The sequence below is a fragment of the Rhinolophus ferrumequinum genome, chromosome 4, assembly GCF_004115265.2.
Source record: "Rhinolophus ferrumequinum isolate MPI-CBG mRhiFer1 chromosome 4, mRhiFer1_v1.p, whole genome shotgun sequence".
NCBI lineage: Eukaryota > Metazoa > Chordata > Mammalia > Chiroptera > Rhinolophidae > Rhinolophus > Rhinolophus ferrumequinum.
Genome location: NC_046287.1, coordinates 14,472,849 through 14,496,606, shown reverse-complemented (window position 1 = coordinate 14,496,606; position 23,758 = coordinate 14,472,849). Strand labels below are relative to the sequence as shown.

General features: G+C 32.4%; 1 protein-coding gene across 4 annotated transcripts in view; it reads left to right on the top strand.

The window, feature by feature from the left end:
* DIAPH3 (diaphanous related formin 3) overlaps positions 1 to 23,758 on the top strand; it is a 441,105-nt gene that overhangs the window by 296,726 nt on the left and 120,621 nt on the right. For all 4 annotated transcript variants that reach the window (XM_033105125.1, XM_033105126.1, XM_033105127.1 and 1 more), the window contains one exon: positions 12,458 to 12,593. In XM_033105125.1, coding sequence (XP_032961016.1) covers positions 12,458 to 12,593 — 136 coding nt within the window. The remainder of the gene's footprint in view (positions 1 to 12,457; positions 12,594 to 23,758) is intronic.

The window sequence follows — 23,758 nt, the reverse complement described above, 5'->3', positions numbered from 1 at the left end:
AATTCATCCAATGGGAGTGTATTTTTAGCATATATCTGTATATCTATATCTATATATATCTATCTACATCTACATATATATATATATATATATATATATATATTTGGATACAGAGGACAGCTAGAACAAAACTCATTTTGCCAAATCATTTAAATATACAAATTTGATGCTTATCAACTGTAAATGTCATTTCTGATGACTACCATGTAGACCAACTAGATGACTAACAGGAACTCCAAGCCATGAAGCATCTTCTGTGTGCTCCTTGACTCAATACATGTTATCAGAGAAATTAAAATCATGTAAAAGTCCTGTGGTTGGATGTTGAGTCAACATATGTAATTATTATAGGACGTTTCTTCTATCCTTGCTTATTTTAGTGAGTTTACAACTTGAAAATTGTCTTCATTGGCACCGTTGTTATTCTGAGGTCATACTTGGAGGTGTAAAGTACTAAACCGAGAACAAATTAATATTCTAACCATAGGATCTTGTTTTCTTCTTATCCTTGGTATCTGTTTATTTAAGGAATTAGATCAATTCTAGGTGCTGAATATTTTGGGCTTGCAACCTTGAAAATTAATTCAACTAGGTTCTTCTAATCGTTATTCTTCAGGCTGTTCACAATAAAAACACACCTAGACTAATTGGTTTAATTTTTCTCTTTACTGATAAGATTTATTCTGACTATACGTTGCTCAGTGGGATAATAAATGCATTTGACTGACAGGTTCTGTATGATTAAATGACTGGTAATTTGTATTTCCCTTTTACATTTTAAGTATTATGTTTGTTCACTGAAATAATATAGCAAAAGGTAAAGAGTGGATTATTCTAATACAATAACGAGAACAAGTGATTGAAATGGTGGGAAAAGAAATCAACTAAATAACTAATACATAATCATAAGTATAGTAATCTATGTAATTGAAATTGAAATACTAAACTACGATACCACAAACAAAAATGATTAAGGTGGCATATTCTATGCATATCAAATATACTCATCTTGCACATCGTGAATGAGAAAACAATAGTGGTTTAAAGCTACTTTTTAATGTTTTGTTTTAAACATTACCAGGTTCACATGGAATATTGTGGGGTTTTAGTTGGATATTTTCCTTGAAGAGGTGTTGGGCAGTAACTTAAAAAAAAAAAAAAAATGCTGCCCTGTCACCATGCCTACCTTAAAGCCCTGTTCTTCATGGCTGCCCTCTTGTGCCTACCTGTGCCTTTATTTAACCTCACAATCGGGAGGTAAAAAAGAATAATTTTTATAGTTTATCACTTCAGAAAACAAGGGAAGAGAACACATTTAATGGACAATCGAGTTCTACTTTGGGAAAACCTTAATTATGAACATTTCATACTTGATCTATTAAAGAAGTCGTTGAATAGATTGAAATATCTCATTTATTTGAGAACTTTACAAAGTGGAGGAATTACAAACAAACAAACTCAGAGCATAGTGATGAAGGGTAAATAAGTCCCTGATGGGCTAATAAGTAATTTGTTGTTTTATCTGAGACTGACTTTACAATAAAGAGCAACTTGAATCTGAAAGTTTAATCATTAGCACCTGCACATCCTTTGGGACATTCTCAAAGGATGGTGTCCCATTTTCATAAGTTTTCACGATCATAAAAAGTTTAAAAACACTTTGTGTTGAATGTGAAGATGATGAATTGTTTGTGCCAGTGTGCAGTATCTCATGCCTTCCTATTCTCATTGATGACCTTTATTATTGAATTTGGCAATACCAGAGAAATTAATTTGTTTAATTTTTATCATCTAGATTTTTTCTAAAGCATCTACCTTTTAATTATTGCAAATATCAGTTTCTAAGAAGAAAATATATTTTCCACGATGCAGTTATAATCCATTGTTTATGTTTTGCATGTGGAGGGAAATTTTATTAATTACAAAAGAAATAATTTTGATGGAAAACTAACAAGTAGATCACTTTTAAAAAATATTCTTAAAGACTTTTGTGAATATTAATTATTTAGATTATTTTGAAAAATGTTTTCATTTACAAGTATAGGAATATGTATAGGAGTACAGGAATGCATTTTTAAGGTTTTTAAAAATATTTTCTGTTTTTTCCTGAAAATGTCACCAGGAAATTCTAGAAAGCAGTCCTTTAGTGTGGTTTGAATAGAGCCTCTTCTCAAGGTTAAATACTCCTAACAAAGCATTTAGTGGCAATGTGTTGGAGTCCTATGTGGTCGTTCACTTTGAGAAAATTAGCCTGTGTTTTCAAAGTGTATAACACCCATCCTCTGGAAAGCATGTGGTTTTAAACTCAGTTTGTCTAATGTTATTTTAGAGACTTGAGACTAAAATTGAATAGTTGGGTAAGAAAAAAAGAGTTTTGAGTTTAGTGAAAAGTGTACTAAAGAGATCCCTGGCTTAAATATCCAGAGTTATTTTTATATTGAGTTTTTATACTCAAAACTCTTTTTATATTGCTTTCAACATTAATGGATATTTAATGTTGAAAGCAATATAACTCTGAACGAGAAGACATTTATAAGCTTTACAACATTATTTTCCATAGACTAAAATCTCCACTAGTTATCTAAGTTACAAAAATATACAGAATTTTATCACGTGTTAAACAGTGTTGAGAAGGACAGATGAAACTATTTAAATAGGCTAAAATTCAGCAGTAGGGATGAAGTATGATTAAAAAAAATCAGTATCTGTGGAAGTCTACTAGTATTTTACACTCGTTTTTATATTTTGTTATAACGCCATAACAAAATAAGATTAATGTAGTCTTCAAGTAGTCATATTTGGAATATAGAGTATTTCATAAGCTTTTGGGGGGAAGGAGCAATATGCATTCTAATTTTTTTTAATTTTAAACTTTTTGGGAAAAATAAAACAACTATTAATTGTATCATTGGGCAGCACTTTAAGTTAATTTATCAGGAATATCTAATTTAAAGTGCAAGCAATACTTTGGGGGACGAAAACACAGGAAACTAAACCAACTCTTTTCTAGAATAAAATTTTATAAAGCATATTAGATTTAGAAGTATTAAAAGCAATGTTTCTATATATACATGTAAAGTAAATCTTGAGAGATAAATAGCTAGAGTACATCTTGCCTGCCATATTAAATTCACCTCTATAGCTTCCCTTCCAAACAATCCAGCTGTATTGGATGCACGCTTTAACAGTACTCTTGTGAACTCAATGCACAATCATCCAAGATCTTGCAATGGAAAACATTTATATTCTCATAGGAACTATGCAAACTGGCACTTCTCCAATAAAATAGACATATGTATAATTGACGTGTGCTAGAAAGTAGGTCTTCCTTGCTTTGTTGCTGGTTAAATAAATAATTGTATGTTCAAGGCACTTGATTAATGATATAGTAATAATGAAAATGTTATAAATTAGTAATGTAATAATTAAAATATTAAAAGTTGCTAACATTTATATAGGGATTACTATGTGTAGGCACTTCTGTAAGCCATTTACATGTATTAATTCATTTAATTCTCATAACATCCCCATAAAGTAGGTACTATTTTGCCCATTGTATGGAAGAGGAAACTGAGACACAAGTCACACAGCTGTTTAGTGCCAAGTGAAGATTCAAACAATGATAACATGACTTCAGCTTTCCTTTTCCTAACCATTATACTGTCTTTCTAATATGCAGTGGTAAATTCATATAGATTTAAATTTTTTTTTCTGAAAGTAGTGAAATTCATACTTATTGTATTTTTGAAGACATTCTTGATTGTCAGTTCAAAAAACCTTTTTGAGTGCTTGCCTAGAACTAGCTCTCCAATGTTAAACTCTTTACCTCTGGATTCTAAAACATACGTTAGATACCCAGAAAACATATATATAGTGCATAAGAACTGCCACATTGTACAAAAGTATTTAAGAAATAAAGATCTATATATTTATTGGTCAACTTTCTACAAGAACACACTTTTGAGGACTTTGCTTATTACAATAATGGTAATAGGGACTCTTAAAAATCCATCTCACCACAATACAGCAAGCTATTTTAAAACATGGCTGACTTGTGAGAAAGGGAGATCTCAAAGGGCAAAAAGGGTTAAAAAGAAAAGAACAAAGCTGAAACTGGCATGTTGAGCATAGGAACACAAAGGGAAAAGCCAGGTTTGCCCTTGGATGCCAAGACCAAGACCAGGGTGAGTACATTGAATAAGACAAGCTCAGGACCAAAGGAAACTAAACTTATCCAAGTTAGAAATGATCCCTGATTATTTACAGAAGCAAATTCAAAGTTCTGTGCAAGAGGCAGTTTACAATTGAGGTCCTCAAGATTCTCACAAATTAAGTTTAATTAAATAACAGCACTAAACCCAATCAACAAACACACAAAGAAACAAGAGGTTGTGTGATGAAATATTCAGGACAAAAAATCAAAACAAAATAATAACTCTAAACCACAAGACTCCAGATGTGGAATAACAGTATGTGAAATGTTTAAGCAAATAGCAGATGAGATTAAAGAAAGAGAAAGAAACGAGAGACTACCAAAGATGACCAAGCAGTTTGAAAAAGAACCAAATAGAACTTAAGGAAATGGAAGCATGATGGTTGAAATTAAATAAATGTCCAGTCGATTATACTTAGCTGAAGAAAGAAATGGTGAATAGCACAATAAATTTAAAGAAATTATCCAGAATGCAGCACAGGGAGACAATATAATTAGAAGCGTTAAACTTTTTTAAGAAACATGGAGGACAGGATGAGAAGGCTACCACTTGTATGATAAAAGTTTTCAGAAGGATAAACTCAAAAGAATGAACGAAAGATAATATTCAAACTGATGACTGAGAATTTTCCAGGTCAAGAACCTGCAAAATAAGAAGTATAACCTATGCCAACCCGGATAAATAAAATGTAGTTCCCTTGAAAAAATATTGTAGAGAAACTGTAGAACACTGAAGACAAAGTCTTAAAAGCAGTCAAAGAGAAGAGATATGACCACCAAGGCAACAATGAGACACAAGTGATTTCTCATCAGCAAAAAAATGGAAGCCAGAAGAAAGTGAGATGTCTTTAAATGCTGAGAAAATAAAATAGATAACTTCTTTCAATTTGGGGTATTTAGCAAAAGCTCTTTATAGAAAAGGGCGAAATTAAACTATTTGTGTGTAAACACAGACAATGAGAATGTTTTCCATAAATATCCCTCTGTTAAAAGATCTTCCAAAGCAGAGATTGACAAACTCTTTAAGGGGCCAGACAGTAAAAATTTAAGGTTTGCAGACCATAGAATCTCTGTTGCAGTTACTCAGCTGTGCTGTAGCAGTGCCAAAGCAAGCAAAGGCAGTATGTAAATAAGTGGGTGTGGCTATTTCCAATAACACTCTATTTACATAAACAGGTTGGCCCACCAAGGACTGTAGTTTGCTGATCCCTACTCTGAGAGATATAGTTAAAGAAAGAGCAATTTTTTTCCTCCAAAATAAAGGTATGAGAAACAAGAAGGTATACCCACCATGAAATTAAATGTAAAGAAATAAAGTATACAATAAAACAATGTGTAGCTTGTTTTGTAGAAAAAGAGAGGCAGAGCTTAACTATTGGGCAACAGTAACAACAGTTAATGAAATACAAGAAAATACTAATCAAAAGAAAGAGGGAAACTATGTTAATAACATAAAATAGACTTAAGACAAGGGAACATTCATGATGATAAAAAAGCTTAGTTCACCAGAAAAATACAATTCTAAAATTTGTATGTACATAATAACATAGCACCAAAATAAACATATAAAAATTGATTAATTCTAGAAATAAAGTGATAGATTTAGCATTGTATAGTAAGAAACTTAAACAAAGTTCTCTAACTTAGTAAGTCAAGCAGAAAAATGTGATTAAAATCATAGGAGTTATCAGCAATTCAGTTAACAGACTTGATTTGATTAACATATGGAACTCACTCTGCAATTAAAGAATACACATTCTTTTCAATCACAAATGGAACTTTTGTCAAATTAATCTTATACTAGAAACCATGAAAGACATCTTGATGAATTTCTAAGTTTCAGCTTCATTCATTGACCACAATAACATGAAGTTAGAGATAAAATTTTTTAAAAGGATGAAATTAAAACCCCTATTTTGAAAAATTTAAAAACATATAAATAACTTGTGTGTCAAGGAAGAAATCATAGAAAAAATTTAGACCTGCACAATATTGAAAATATTCCACAGCAGAATTTGTGGGGTACAGTAATAGTGGTGTAAAGAAATGTATATTCTAAGTGCTAATATTAAAAAATCAGACTAAAAATTAAGGTAAGCATCTGACTTTGGAAATTAAACTGGAATTACATAATCCTAGAGAAAAGAAGATGGATATGAAGGGGAAAAAATTGAGAGAATTCTTTAAAGCCAGAATGTGGTTATTTTGAAAAGATAAGTTAATTAGATAAACTTCTGAAAAGATTAATCAAGAAAAAATAAATACTATTGAGAATATAACAAAGACTCTAATGATAGATACAGAAGTCAGGAAACAGAGAAGAGCATACTATAAAAATTTGTAAGCCAGAATTAGAAAGTTTGATGAAATAGCTAAATTCCTAAGGGAAAAATTATATACTGAAACTGACATTGAAAGAAATAGAATGTTTGAATGAGCCTATAACTAAGTTTTAATTTAGTGACTTATTTTAAATCTTCCAACAAACTAAATATTTGACCCAGAAAGTTTTGCAGTTGAGTTTTACCATATTTTAATGAAATGATTATTCCAAACCAACAGTGTATAAAAACATATATTATGATCAAAGTTTAAAAAGATAAATTCTTCATGTCCAAGTTGAGTTTATCCCAAAAATGAAAGTGTGGTTTAATATTAGAATATTCATAAATACAGTTTACCACATTAAGAGTTTCAATAGGTTGAGAAAAACATTTGATAAAATTCAACCCTTGTTTTAGGTTTTAAAACAAAACAACAAACTTGTTGAGCAAACTAGTTGACCATTCTATCCCTCAGTAGAGAACTAGGAACTAAAGGAGAACACTGTTAACCTAATAATGGGAATTACTTCTAGTTAGTACAGTATGATAAGAAAGAAATGAAAAATATAAAAACTGAAAACAAAGAAACTGACCATTCATTATGGCTATCTATAAATCATACAAAAAGGAACCTACAGGAACATTATTGGAAATAAGGGATATTGTCAATGGAATATTAAAAAGTGTTTATTAGTTAAAAAATACTAGGAATCATAATTTTTTAAAAGGCACCATTTACAAGAGTAATAGAGAAGATAACAGAGAATCAACCTAACATAAAATACTATGACCTGAATGGAAAAAATTATAATTTTTTCAAAAGACTTGTAAAAACACCCAAGTTAATAGAGAGCCATATCACTTTCATAAATAGAGACTCAGTATTTTAAAGATATCAATTCTCTGTAAAGTAATCTACAGAATCAGAGCAATTCTGTTCAAAATCCTAATAGGCCTTTACAAAAACCTTGAGTACATTCATTCTGAGATATAGATGACAGAGGAAAGGCCCCAAAATAGTGAAGATTTCTAAAAAGGAAAAATAATTAAGACAGGGTGTTACTGATTCAAACATGGATATCTTGACCAAGTGGACTAACACAACCCCAAAATGTCAACAAGTGTATGGCCACTTGAAATCCAGAAGAGGTGGTGCCTTTGCAGTGGGGAAAGGATAAGCTACCGTGTTTCCCCGAAAATAAGACCCAGCAGGACCATCTGCTCTAATGCATCTTTTGGAGCAAAAATGGTTATGGGTCAACAAATTTTCTACATAAAAAAAGTAAATTGGATTCCCACTTCATACCATTCAAAAATATTGATTCCAGATAAAATAGATACTGAAGTATGAACAGTATCATTAAAATTTTAAGAAGAAAATACAGAAGAATATCTTTGTCTTTGAATTACGGAAGGACATCTTAAGATATGAAATATGAAAAATATTTTTGATGACATAAATTTAAGACCTTGTGTTTACTGAAAACATAAATAAGTAATATACAATGACAGTTACAATCCAGGATATATTTATAAAGCATAAGATTGACAGAAGATTAGTAACTGGAAAATTCAAAGAACTACAAATCATTGTGAAAATGACAACCTAATGGAAAAGCAGGTAAATGATATGAATGGCATTTCACAGAATAGGAAACACAAGTTCAAAGCACAATTGGGTACCACTATACACCTGCCTGGTAAGAGCTTAGTGAGGATGCTGTGATCCTACAATGATGGTAAGGGACATCCGTTGGCGCAACCACTTTGAAACAGTTTGACGTTACCTAGTAAGACTGAAGGTGAACCTCTCTTTTTATTCATCAACTTCACTCCTATCCTGGAGGGCAGTGATTTTCAAACTTTTGTCCATACCATTTAAAAACACTGTTGACAATGGGGCCCAATACTCTTATATATATGTATGTTTAGACCAGAAAATCTTCAACAAATAATACTTATCCTTACAGCTTGTGTTGCTTACTAAAATATTCTGTTCTCTTTCCCTTAAAGAGTGGCTGTCACCAATTTCTAAACAGATTTAAGAACCAACTGATGGGACTTACCATTAAAACACTCTTACACGTATACACAGGTAGACATGTACAAAAATATTTGGAACTGTATTGTTCATCCTAGCCAAAAATTGGAAACAGCCCAAATCCCACTGATAGTAGAGTAATAAAACACAATTTAATATTATAAGCCATGAAAATGAGGTACAGTGTGTACATAAAAATCTGGATGAATCCTTATAAACAGTGTTGAATAAAAAAACGCAAGTTACAAAAGTTTATAATAAGGATGATGCAGTTTTCAAAAAACTCAACATTTATGATAACTACAGTTTATGGAGGATTACACTCTGCTGGACTGTTCTATATTTTACACACACACATACACATACTCATTTAAACGTACTGGCGTTGGGTCATTTTGGTTTCTCTGAGAGAAAATGGGTTATATAGTGCTGTAATGTATAGTTTAACTAGTGGCAAATTCTTGTTATTACATTAGTTATGTAGAAAAAAAAATTACAGATAGGAAATAATTGTGAGATTATGTATTTTTATTTTCTTCCAGAACACACACACACACACACACACACACACACACACATTTATTAACATCTATATTTTTTGTATGCATATATGGATTCATATATCTATGTATTTTTATATAGATATTCTGGAATCTACTGTCACCATAGAAAGCACGTGAGCCTTAGGAACTCAGATAATTATTGATTATGCCTTTCAAATGAACAGTGATAAATGTGACTGAAGTTTTAAAACCCTCTGTGGTCATTGCTGTAGACTGGTTGTGTCTGCAAAGTTATTCAAAGAATTTCTTCTGACATTGTGTACCTGATAGTAGTTGGTGGCAGTGCAATTCATTTGCCAACTGAATAAATAGGAAACTACGTAAGTGAAGAATAAGATGATTAAAAAACTAAATGTCTTATAGCTAAGTATCTTTATGTATAGCTCACCCTTAACTTTCCTTCCTGGCTTTGAATTTAGAATTAAAGTAACTCAGAGGAAATTGTATCTGGAATAATGTAGTTCTGTAACTATTCAGCTTTTCTGTTTTAGGCTACTTTTACTTCTCAACATTTAGAATAAAAGAAAATCCCGGATTACTGTTTGAACTGGAATATTAGTTTCAGACTAAATACCTATTTCTATGCTGTCTGTTGGTATTTTTCCAGTTAAAATTGTTCTCCTAATAGTTATAATGTCAGAATAAGATATGTTTCAAATGAGATAGGCTTTTAAATGAAAATCAATAGTGCATTTTCCATAAAAACAAAATAGCTTTAAGAACTACTTCAGACCTTATTTTGAAATATAAACATTATTTTTATAGGTCCTGGGAAGTAATTTTGATTTTTTATTGCCCAATAGAATACTAAAAAGGTGTGGCAATTATATGTAGTCTATTAAATATTCTCATTAAATGTGTCCAGTCATTAAAGTGCAGAATTCACATCAGAAAATTGTGTACTTTAATAACTTTCATAAGTAAACTACATGATATATTTTTTTATCTGTCACAGGTTCTTCTTATGCACTTCCCTCAAGCAAGAAATACAGTTCTAATTTATGAATTTTTGCTTATCTTTTTCCCCTCCACAATCCACTCTCCCTACACCATCTCTCTTACACTAGTGTGCATGCACGTATACACACACACACACACACACACACACACAGATATATACACACTTTTCTTTGAAACTGTGCTTTTCTTTTATGTAGCTTTCTCCTACCTTCCTAACGTACATTGATTTTTATAGCTGCTGTTGTCTTGTGGTTAACATTTAACATATACTACCATAATATAAAGCAACATGATGGAGAAAACTTGGATTATAGCTATCTAGCAAACCTTCCCTCTGCCTCTCACTACTTTCATTATAGTGAACAGGTTCTTAACCATTCTGGGACAGAATGGAGAATGCAGAATCCATTTTGCAGATTGCAGGGGTTGCACACTAAAGCATCTGCTTTGCAGCTGGTATTTCGTAGCTCAGCAATAATGAAATGTTAATATATGTCATGAACTGTGAAGAATAGGAGCACGTACCTTGTTCGCCTGCCACCATTCTATGGATGTTGGCAGAAAACAGAGGATCGTGGGGTCAGCGAAAAAGAACAGTTCATTACAGCAATAGTAGTGGCCAGAGGGAAGTTTCGTAGATTGCTAAGCCCAGATTCCCATGGGGCAATGTTAAAAGGACCAGGTTTAATACCTGCATACATAGGGGTTTGCATTACTGGGGAAAAATCATGAACTCCGGGAACCTAGTCTCTTTTAAGAGATAGTAAGACTTCTTTCCAGGTTATCATACTGGACAGCAAACAAATCCATTTGCTTAAGAGGGAGAAAGCACCTCTGTCTTCCAAGACTGTTCATTCTGCAAATGTCTTTGAAAAGATAGTTTGACACAAAGGTGCTTGATTAGTACTTGTATCTTGCAGTGCTTAGTCTTGTACTCTCTTGTTTGAAAATCTCCAATTGTTTTCCAGTTCCCTTAAAAGAAAATCCAACTGCCGTGTCTTAGCCTAGAGTCCCTAAATCCTAAATGATCACGCCTCAGCAGATCTCCTGGCTTCAGTGTATGCCACTACACTGGCCGCCTTTCTATCTCTGAAACCCACCTACAGCCTTTGCATTTGTTCTTCCCCAGATCATCGCCTAGCTAGCTCCCTGACATTCAAGATTCAGCTTGAATCAAATCAGTGAGTGAGGCCTTACTTTATTTATGTATATGTATATAAAGTAGCTCCTCATGCATTTTATCACATTGATCAAACTTTTTATTGTTTATTGTCTGTCTTTGCCTCCTACCCCACCCTATCACACAGAATGTAAACTTGTTTTAGAGCTGTATGTATATCAAAGTCATTAAATATTACGATTTAATACTCAGTCTCTTAGTATGTATTTATTGGATGGATGGATGGATGGATGGATGGATTAATATTGTCTCTACTCTGCACTTTTTGTACCGCCTTTTTTCTCTTACTGTTTTCCTTTCATAGTTTTGGTTAATAATATTAAACTTTATTATTTGATTTCTAATGAAAAACTTGCACTATCACTAGGGTTAGAAAAATATTACAGTAAAGAAGGAATTAGTGCATTCCAAAAAATAACATAAGCCACCTACTTGTTAAAGTTTAATTATACACTTTTCTATTTGATAAACTAACAATTAGGTGACCTGTTTGGATGCTGTTTATTGGCACTTAGAATATCCATGTTTATCTGGTAATTCCACACTAAGGCCCATAATAGGCATTTCTTGATTTGTATAAAACTTAGAAAATAAGAACTTAACTGATCACGTATCTGTTGAAATTTTCTTATGATGTACATGTTGTTGCTTGTTTTGATGAACAGTCAGAGGAAATGCCAACTATTTCTTTGGTTATCTTTATGACACTTTTCTCTATACGAGAAAAACTGTTAAATAGTTGTAGTATAAAGGAGCCATTCCAAAATTTCAGCTCCTTTTTATTATTTGTTCAACTCTTTTACTTCTACTCAATAGCTAACTTAGCAGAGGAGGTATGGGAGACTAATACATTTGCTAGATATTCTTCTGGAACTATATATAGAAAATCAGTTTTGATTTGTAAATTAAATGGTTTTTATTTTTAGTTTCTGTCTCCTTTCTGTTGATTCCACTAAGATGCAGGTGCTTTAAACATAACAGTAGTATTTATAGATATATGATACATTTAACAAGGGTTCATGTGGTAATCTTTTAAAAGACTGTGTTACTAATATAAGAAGTAACTATTACCTCAAAGATATTTAATCACAGTTCTACAGATTAATAATTGTATATTTTCTTTGTGAAATCAATGTGGTTCAAAATTGATCATTTTTCAAAATCAATTTGTTATAGCAAGCAGTAAAGGAAAATGTCAAAAAAAGGGAAGCAGAGGAAAAACAAAAACGTGCCAGAATAGCCAAAGAATTGGCAGAAAAAGAAAGACTTGAACGCCAACAAAAGAAAAAACGCTTATTAGAAATGAAGACTGGTGAGTACTCTCAAATTTGCTATTTATACTATGTTCACTTAAGATTTATACTGGTTACTTTATTAGCAGTTTAATGTACTTTGGTAAAAAAAAAAAAGGAAGATGTGATTACTTATTTGTATAATTAATCTGTACGACAATTCATTTTTCTTATGGGCTTTCTTCCCTTTAGTTTACTAACTAGCAGTGTTTTCATTCTAACATTGGTCATAGGTGATTTTGCTTCTCTGGTATAATACTGTAGTTCCAGTATACTTGCATTTCATTGGTTACTCTTTCAACAACCAATCTGTAATAATTTATGTCAGTTATTAATAATAAGTAAACAACTATAAGAAATTGTGGGGAACTCTACAGGCCAGGTAACCTGGTTTCTTCAACAAAATATACTAAGGGAGAAAAAAAAGGCTAAAGGGGAAACTTAAAAGACATATCAACCAATTACAATAAATGGAACTGAAGTATATTCCAGTTCAAACAAATGTAGAAAAAAGCAGTCTGAAAAATTTGAATGCTTTTTTTTCTTATAGACATGACAGTGGTGTTTTGATTATGTTTTAAAGTATCTTTTAGAGACTCATACTGAAATTTGTTAGATGAAAAGATATGATGTCTGGGATTTCAGTCAAAATAATCTAGCGTGACTGGAAAGTAGGTGGGGACTCGTATACATGAAACAAGATTGGCTACAAATAATAATTGCTAAAGTTGGGTGATGGGTACTTGAAGGGAAGGGTATGTTTACCATACTACTTTCTCCACTTTTGTGTATTTTGAAATTTTCTTTAATAAAATGTTCTTGGAAAAAATTTAAAAAAGCAAAAAATGCAAAGTTACAGTTTTACACAGAGATATATGTATATTTTCCGAAGCTAAAAAATACCACAAACTTAGAAGCAAAAGAATTAAGTAAATTGTTGTTATATTTCACCCCCTGAAAATGCTGGCTCTTCCGCCTCCAAGCCACTAAGGATTACGGAAGGCTTTAATTAAAATCCATCAACTTCACCACTAAATTACCATAGTTTACAATTCAGGGCTGCAAATTCACCTAAGGTTCCCCCAGGGGTAGACAGAGATGCCTTCCTGCCTTCCTTACTTTCATTTTTACAGACATATTTTATCTTTAATAAAGCAAACTGAGTACCTTAATGGATCGCACATGTTTCTTCCAGGGGGAAAAATCATCTAAGCACAATTTCTTTTTGTAAGAGTACACTTGAAATTCAGGAAGTGTTCTCAGAAATACCTTAAAGTGTAAACAAAAATGGAGATCAGAAAGGTTTAGTATTGATTTTTAAAATACGCTTCTGAAAGTTTTTTAAAAATTATCTGTTATTGTCTAGTTTACCAAACTTTCAGGTATTTGAACATTATTGGTTAAAGAGTCATCTGGAGGAGTTACTTGATAGCAGATTGTCTGTGTTGTTTGTTGTGAGTTTTGCCCGAGGGCCTATCATCCAGTAATTCTCTGTTGCATCACTCTACAAAGTTAAAACCTGATAGGAAGCACAAATTTTAATGAAACTTCAAATCCAATGTAATCTTAATAATGGTTTTGTTTTGATTAATATTTCTCCTGATGGAAAGCTCCAGTTATAAGAATAAGTTTATTTATTTTTCCAATTTCAATGTAATACTTTTGTGTTATAGAAAACACCTAAAAAGTAGTACATCTAAAAACCATCACCCATATCCTCCCCTCCTATCCAAAGAATCACCGTTAATATGTTGGCACGTTTTTCTTTCAGTTTTACAATTTTCTGCCTTTTAATAATAGCTGTATGATCCTAATGAATATGCAGTTTAGTGTGTTTCTTTACCTTGCTGAACTTTGTCTCATGTTATTCTTAACTTGTAATTCTTAATATCTGTATTATTGAATCTACTGGATTTGTCATATCAAGTTTAACTTGCGTTAGTCAGTAATGAAGTCATAGAACAATAGTTATTTCCATCTATTTAATATGATAAATACATTTCTGCATAAATAATTGAAAAATGTTTGTAATTATTAGGATACAGAATAGAAAAGGACATTTTTAAGACTTCGGATGCATGTTGCAAATTGATTTTCAAAAGTTTTATTCTAATTTCAACAACTTTTAACATTAGTTTATGAATGTGCTTTGGTTGAGTAGTCTCATTTTTTAAGAGTTTTATTAATTTAATAGATTACAAAGTTATGTTTTGTTATATTAATTAGCATTTATTTGAGTACTACAGAGGCTGAACATTTTTTCAAGTGTTTATAGTCCATTTGTATTTCTTCCTTTGTAAATTGTGTTGTCTTGGTCTTTTTTTACTTATTTACACAAGTTAGTGTAAATGCATCAGTATTTATCCTTTAAATATATTTTATCAATTAGACTTTTTTTATTTTTATATCTTTACATATAGAAGTGTTTTATTTTTGTTATATGTTTTATTATAATCTTTGCTTTTGCATTTTTGCTGTTATCTTTAAGTTTAGAAAACTTATCCTTTCAACAATTTTATATGCACTTCAATTATTTTTCTAGTTTCAGTTTTTTAGGGTAGTATTCTGTTCCATTTATTACAGTTGTTTCTTTTATTTTATTAGTTTCAGATGTACAAAACCACATAGTGATTAGACATTTGCACCCCTCGCAAAGTGATAACCCGACCAAGTTCACTACTTCTCTGACATCATATTACAATACCATTGCCTACATTCCCTAAGCTGTACTTTACATCCCAGGAATGAAAGAATATATATTATGCTTGACATTCAATATTGTTTTATATTAGTTTCAGGTGTACTGTGCAGGTTAGGCATTTATATAATCTATGAAGTGATTCCTCAGTAAGTCCAGTACCCCTCTCACACCTTACATTGTCTTTACAACATTACTGATTATATTCCCCATACTCTATTTCACATCCCTGTGGCTATTTTGTGACGACCAATGTGTACTTCCTAATCCCTTTCTCTCCCATGCCCCAAACCCCCTCCCATCTAGCAACCATGTTTGTTCTCTGTATGCGTATATTTCTGTTTTGTTTGTTTATTCTGTTCTTTAGATTCCACATATAAGTGAGATCATATGGTATTTGTCTTTCTCAGTCTGATTTATTTCACTTAGCATAATGTTCTCTAGGTTCAACAATTCTTAATCGTTCATATATTTTACATATAGATTTTAATATTCTAGGGTCTGTTTCTGAATTTTACTAAAACCGTTCTAATAGTTCACCATCAGTTATGGTGAGTAATTGATTTATGTTGGTTTCAGATAGGAAATTTTATGTTGAGGATGTTATTTTTCTATTGTTAATTATTAAAATTGATTTGAATATTTTTTATTTTAAAAATAAATTTGAGGAAATGTTTCCATTGTATCATTTGTTGATCATAGAACTCATCTTATTTGACCTATTGGATTATTTTATAAAACTTATTATCTGTCCTCAAACATGGTCTGCAAATTATAATAGACGAGTCTCAAATAAATGTAAGGCTCTCACTCAGGAGGAATTCCCAAAACGTTTAATATGCTCAGGTCCATATGTGCCATACATTTTGACATTTTCCAGGAGAGTGTGCTTCAAAGGATAGTCTGGGTAACATTGACTTATATAAATGATGTTCAATACATACTTCACGATAATATGTCTTTAAAATAAATACTGTATATTATGTGTGAATATTTTAATATATTTAATCAGAAAGTCTCTTGATACAAGATGAGACAACATTTGATACAACAGAAAGCTATGATGTAGTAAGCTACTTTGAAACATTTTTTCTTTTTTAAAAACATTTGGACATTTTGGAAATGAACTTTGAATTTTTTTTCTTGTAGACTATGGAATTTTTAAGAATCTAGGGATGTATTCCACATTTCACAGTGCCGAATATGTAATTTTCTCACCAAAGTGAAAGACCTCTCCTAAAATTCCAATAAATGATGATTATTTTGAATGGTCTTTAGTTTTTCTTCAAACATAGCACAGTTATTAATATAGAAGGACAAATATTCAGTCTTAATGTTAATATAGCTGCTATTGCCAAGTGAGTCATATAAGTATCAAATATATTATTACTTATTTGTTGATCGCTTTTTTCACATTTAAAAATAGTACAAATATGCAGTCACTTTTCCTTTTCGTATTCGATGTAGAATATGCTTTATGTCAAATCATGATTTTTATAACATTGGGGCTTTGTGAAGTAGAAGTTACAAAGCAGTATGTCTAATTAGCACTTAATTACTGAAAATATTCAAAGTATCAGTTTTTGACACTTTTGACAGATAACACTGAATTTTATGCACTTCTGATATTTGACAAATATTATCTTCAATAAAGACATTGTATTATTATGAAAAATGTAAGAGCTATTTTCCACTATTATTTTATTGGTATAGAAAAGAAATTTAATACCTAAGCCACTTTTGTTTCTTTTATTCATCAACAAATAGTTTCATTCTGTATCCTGGGATTACAGTGTAAAATAAGGATAAAAGAAGTTCCCTGCTGCAATGAAGTTTAAAATTCTAATGAATGGAGCAGATAACCACATATATAAAATAAGTACCAATTATAAAAAGTTATATGAAGTAAAATGAGACAGGATAATGAGATGGAGATGGCGACTAGCTGGGGTGGGGGGTGGCATTGGCAAAAGCTGGCCTTAGAGAACTAAGGAGAATTTTAACATATACCAAACTTACTATTAATAATTTTAAATATTGGTTATATAAAACTCCTTAGAAATCGATAGGAAGACCAGTCTCATGTTTATAAGCTATACTGTTTGTGCTAATGTAGTGTATTTTTTTAACATCTTACTATGAGGATCAGCTAAAACTTTATATTATTTTTCTTTGTAGATAGTATATCATAACACAGAACATAGTACAGTTGACCCTTGAACAACGTGGGGGTTATGGGATCCGACCCCCATGCAGTCGAAAATCTACGTGTAACTTTTGGATAACTCTCCAAAAAGAGTTATCCAGTTATCCCTCAGCATCTGCAAGCGATAACTGGTTCCAGGACCCCCGCAGATCCCAAAATCCACGATGATCAAGTCCCCTGTATAAAATGGTGTAGAACAATGCACACAGTGGGCCGTCTGCTTCCGTGGACTCCCGGCCGCCATCAGAAACAGCACCGGTATTTATTGGGGAGAAAAAAAAAAAATTGCTCATATAAGTGGAACCACACAGTTGAAACCGCTGTTGTTCAAGGATCAATTGTACTGCTCTAATCTTTTTAGAAGTTGTCAACTTGGCTTTCCTATTCTTAAAAAGAAAAATGTAGAAAGGCGAATTATTGAATTTACATTAGAGTTTTATCAGCTCTCTGGACCAGGAACTTTTTGTTTTATTTTTATATGTAGGACACACACCCCTGAATGAGAAACATATTCACATAATCCCGCCATAACCCCACAGGGAACTTGCTTCCATATATTTTTATGACTTTAGTATTTTTACCATGCAAATGAGAACTGCATTTTTCCCCACATGTTCAAATTCTTCTGTCACTATCTGAAGTAGTAAACTAAGTCCCTGCTTGTTCTTATTCACCATCAATTATTACTTGCCCTTGGCAAGAAAGCAGGCAACTATTTTTAAGTCTACTATTTATTATCACTATTATCTCAGAATTTGATTTTTGTTACTAGTGAAAATAAAGAGAATAGTGGGCTAAATGTCCCTAAGAAAAAAAAATGAAGCACTAAAAATCCTTTGGAGAAGCAAAACTAAAAAAATACACAGTATCTCGTATTAACATGTTATAACATTAAAGGGACATTTTTCTCATTTTTGTTTTCTTTAAAAATGATGAGCCTGGAGGTCTTTTAAATATTCACATATACAGTTTTGGTTATTTATGTTAAAATTGTTATTACATTAAACAAAGAAACAAGTTAACTACATTTACATGATGTCTGTGTTTAATCGGTATGTGAATTTTGAATACATTTTCTGAGGTTGATGTTTAAATTCTTTTAATTTAGAAGGTAAAGTATTAAAAATATGGTGTAGAAACTAGTAAGTATGGACACTAGTATTTATTTAAAGTGCATAGCTATCCTTATGTGTAGTCATTTCTAGTAAGACAAATAGTAATAGCGATATTATGTGATTATGTACAAGTTTTTCGAAACTGTGTTTCTGTTTCTTAATCATGGAAACGAATAGGGCGTTTGATAATAGAATTCAAATATTATGCTTTAAGATTTCCTGAGTATGTAAGTTGATTCACATAATTTCTAAATAGCACATCAAAATGGCCTTGAAATGGACCCAGAGTTGTATAATTATGTTTTGAGGGGGAAGTGAATGAGAGCTTATTTAATGGAGCAATAAAAACTATATGAGCAGCTCCTATATCTCAGTCTTTAGGTTACAATTTGTTTATTATTTATTAGATTTAAATGTCTCATTTGGTGCAACTTCAGTCTATTAAATAAAGAGATAATTAGCTTTTAGAAATCTGTTGTTTACCCACATGGCCAAAACTGCTCCTTTGTTTTCCTTTCTGCAATTGAGAATAACTAAGCAATTAGGCCTCCATTTTAGAGGAAATGCATATTACATAAATACTACTTGGGAATGTCTGCCAGTTTCAACAGATAACGCAATTAATGTGTATACTTGCTATCATAGAGGCTTTGACAATTATCCTGCCCTCTATAGATAACATAAAACTTAGATTATTTTCCATAATTGCATATATTCTAGTTTTATGCAGTAGTGCTTTCAGTTTTCCAGCAGTATTGGCAATTGATGCATGTAAACAGGCCGTTGGTTTTAATCATTTCTCTATTTAGAAGAATGTAACAAAATAAATTGCATTGGCTTTGATATATTTTTCTTTTCTCTCCCGCCCCCTACCATTTTCGGAATAGTAATACTGTTACTACTAATAATAGCAACAGCACTCATACTACCAGTACTGATACTATTACTACCACCGTATACTACCAGTACTGATACTATTACTACCACCGTTCGTTGATCACATATTTTTTCCCAGGCTCCGTATGTGTTCATTATTGTGTGTAATGCTTACAACAAACTTGTGAGACTATTTTCATCAAAGAGTTGTTTGATTTTTTTGTGCGTGGTCACACATTTAGCAGGCAGTGAAGCCAGCACTCAGGTTTTCTGACCAGAGGTCTTATTTTTAACTTGTGTTGTACCTTTATTCCTGATGATTTAACCGTAGTGCAGGGATAGGAGACAAATTTTAATAATTGGTAACTGGCACTAGACTATACCTATGTATGAAGGATGAGAATCATCTTCCCTGGAAAACTTCGAGAAGGACAACTATTTTTTTGGTACCATAGCCAATGGTTTTAAATTAGCTTCTCCCCGTGTGGGGAGATTTGGGAAGGGTTACCACAATGGGAATGCTTCCCTACTCTGGTTCACGTTCCACTTTGATTCTCTTGTTTATCCAAAGATTTCTTTATCCTAGAAAAGTGCCCAGAACTTCATCTCAATGCCCTTTCCCTCTTAAAGGAGGACGTTTTCAATGGTCCAAATACTTCTGACCTCAACAGAGCTCAACAGTTAGGAAGGGGGTGGAAAGTGGTTTCATTGCTTGACCCGAGTTACAGTGTTTTCATTGTTTGACCCAAGTTACAAGTTAAGGAACCAGGGAATTTACAGTGTAGTAGTTTTCGGAAGGGACAAAAGTACCTTATGTGCTTTACTCGAGAGCACGTGCCCTCAGACACCCCACCACCACCTCTACGATCTAACCAACTATTTTTATTTTGATAATAGTAAGAGACAGTCTCCATGAATAGTACAAGCGGTACCTGGTGAGAAATTTTTCCAAGAGACTCGCTAATAGTTATTCAGGTTTTTACTTGCGTTCAGGAATCTCTTTCACTGGAATAACACAGCTTCAATTGCGAAAACTCATTCAGAGTCTAGTCTTTGTGTGACCTAATGCATGTCTTCTCTGTGTAGCTGTGCAAGGCTCACACACCATCACAGTGTCCTTCCAAAACCCCCCAGAAACGGGAAATTAGGAGAGGAGGCTGTCAGACTTCTCCAGCACAACATATCTTGAAACCATGATTATTTTTTTCTTTTTTTTCATTTTGTTGAGTTATGTGTCTCACTCTATTTTAAACATCTTTATGGTTTAACATCCTCATACTTAACTGGCTTACTGTTCATCCCATGTTTAAAAGCCATTTTCAAAATGGTTTTTCATTGCCACTCTTATGCGTATTATATGATGAGTAGATAATAGACTCAAACTTTCGTTTAAACTTGTTGTGGCATGAAAGATTAAATACAAATTATCATAAACTTTATTTGTGGCAAAATAATTTAAATATTTATTGTGTAGCATGGATTACTTCTAAGAATTTTACCAAAGAAATCTTTATATTAACATCATTTATTCATTAGTTTTCTGTTACCAAGCACACATTCGCCCTGCTTGCATTCTAGGTCAGAAATGATACCATTCAATTCTTTTGATGTTATTACAATGCGGAGAATGGTGTAGCTTTGATAACATCAGCTACATTTATTGTATTATAATTGAGAACTCAATCACAGTGGCATCTTCTTTGTGTATAACATTGAGTACTCCTCAGGAAATCGTCCCCCTAATGGGTAGTTATTTACTTAGTGTACATTTTCCAAAGCAGTGCATGTTGTCACCATGATTGTGCCCATGCCAGATTGCCGATTCTGAGTGGAATTACTTGTATTTGATGGGAAGTTATTCTTTTCCATTTCAAAGAGAGACAATGAACATTCTCTTGTTTTCAGACATAACGATAAATCCAGCTTTTAAGAAACTTATCTCATTTCTATTATCTAATACATACTCCTTAAACATGATATAAATTTCTGTTTTTAGTATTTATCCTAAAAAACAGAAGCCTCCAATTGTTTTACAGCCATAGAATATACACTTTTGAACCTCTTTGGTTCCCTTATAGAATCCAACACTTTCAAAAAAAGAAAAAAATATGCATGTTACAGTTGAAGAAGAGGTGAGATTTGAACCATCTCTAAAGCCTCAACTTATTGGTGCCAGTCAAAAAACTATAACAATTAAGCAGACAAAATTGCAACAAAAACAGGATTGCTTAGTGCCCTAGGGCAGCAAAATCCACTATATGTCTAAACCCCTTTTGCAATTCAAAAATGCAAAATGCTCTGAAAATCAAAAAAGTTTGAGTAACTTTGGTACCCATAAGCATTTGATGCCAAACCTGACCTGAACTGATAGGAGGTCCCATCAAATGTGGATATGCATGCTGTGGAAATAATGAGATTAATTAGAGGATGCTGTCCCAGGTTGCTCTGGATGTGTTATGTTATGGTCTTACAACATATGTACCTTTTTGAATTTGAAAAACTCTGATTCTGAAATATCTGGCTGCAGGGGTTATGCATAAGACTATGAACTTGCACTCCTCTGTGACTGCTCTCTGTTGGACTAGTTACACCATCCATTCTCTGCTTTAGGCACATTCATTCCTACTTTTCTGCATTGATTTCTGGTGTTCTCTTTGCCATAAATACCTTTCCTATAATTCTTAACTGAGTCTCACAAAATACGATTTAGTTCAATGTGTGCATTCTTCAAGATGTCCTTTGAATATTTGTCCTAATGATGGAGAATCCGTTCTTTTATAAGCCATTATAGTCTTGCCATATAACTTACGTATGCAATACTTAATGAACAGTCGTTTCATTGGTTTTAGTCTTACACTTTTAAATTATTGTATGGTTTTCAAGAACACAGCCTTATGCCTTCTTTATATCTCGTAGGACTTACTGTACTGTGCGCATGTAGCAATACCACAGACACTCAAGATTTGTCAATTGATAAAAATTTATCTGGTCAAAAGACATATCTTCCAGTTTGTGTTTAGTTTAGTGTACTGATATTTATGTGGAAAGTGAAGATATAGCTCACACTACAGCTCTCAAGCCAAATTAGCCCACACCTGTTTTTGTAAATAAAGTTTTATTAGAAAACAGTAGCACCCCTTCCTTTACATACATTGTTCTGTGGCTGCCTTGGTGCTACAAGTGCAAAGCTGAGTAATTAGAACACTGGCTACATACCCTCACAAAGCCTAAAATACTTGCTGTCTGGTCCTTTACAGAATTTATCAACCCCTGATGTAGATCAATAATCTGTAGAGACTATTCTTTGATTTTTATAACACAGAATAATAAAAAAAAAAAGTTATTTTTTTTTTCTTCCTGTAGCTAATGCATGCATTTGCAAAATGGCTGGTCTGTGTTGGAAAATGAGGATCTCGTAGTTAAATGAATAAAAATATTGATAAAAATAATGATAAAAATAATGGTAATTGTTAGGGAAAACTTAATCTTTCAGCACATTTCTAACATCAGAGAATTATCTGATTTTTAGATGCTGTTAATCTGAGAAGGAAAGTTGTGCTTGTGAACTTTTTAAATGCTAGCAAGAGCCTGGGCTGCCGATTGTTCCAGTAACCAATCAGGAACCAGCCATTGTGCACTTATCCTTTTATCCCAGCCTATAGTTCCCAGTATTTCTCTACTATTGTTTGTATATCTTTTGAGATGAAAATATCAGTGTGTCAAAAGGTCATGGGGGAGCCAGGTTTTTATTTTTTTATTAATAGGCTGTCCCTTTTCTCTTCCTATTTTTGGTCATTTTGACATTAAATCCTTAAAGTTGAAGGAAATCTATTCAGTGGTGCTGAATCTGGTCATGAAGGTTGCTCAAAGTCTAAAGTGATTATCTCGCCAAGTGAAAAGGGAACTCAGTAGCATTTGACTTTTGATGATGACTAAATATACCCGAGGGAAAATTAAGCAGAGAAATTGAGTATTTATGGGTTACTTGAAAATGGCATAAATAGGCATTCGTGTTCCGAAGAAATTAGACATTATTTTGTAATAAGATTTTAAAATATTGTTTCCTGGATGGTTTCCTTCCACAGTATCCAATGTTCTTCAGGAAAATGAGAAGCAGAATAATATTAACAGAGTTACAGTGAGGGCAGCCTTCACACCAGCTCTGATGCCCCAAGGCAGGAAGAATGTGGCAGACTAGTGTAATAACAGAAAACAGATGACTGTTTTTGGAGTGAGTGGCTCTTGGGAGACCTTTACCTGGCTAGCGTGAACTGTCACAATAAAACTTCC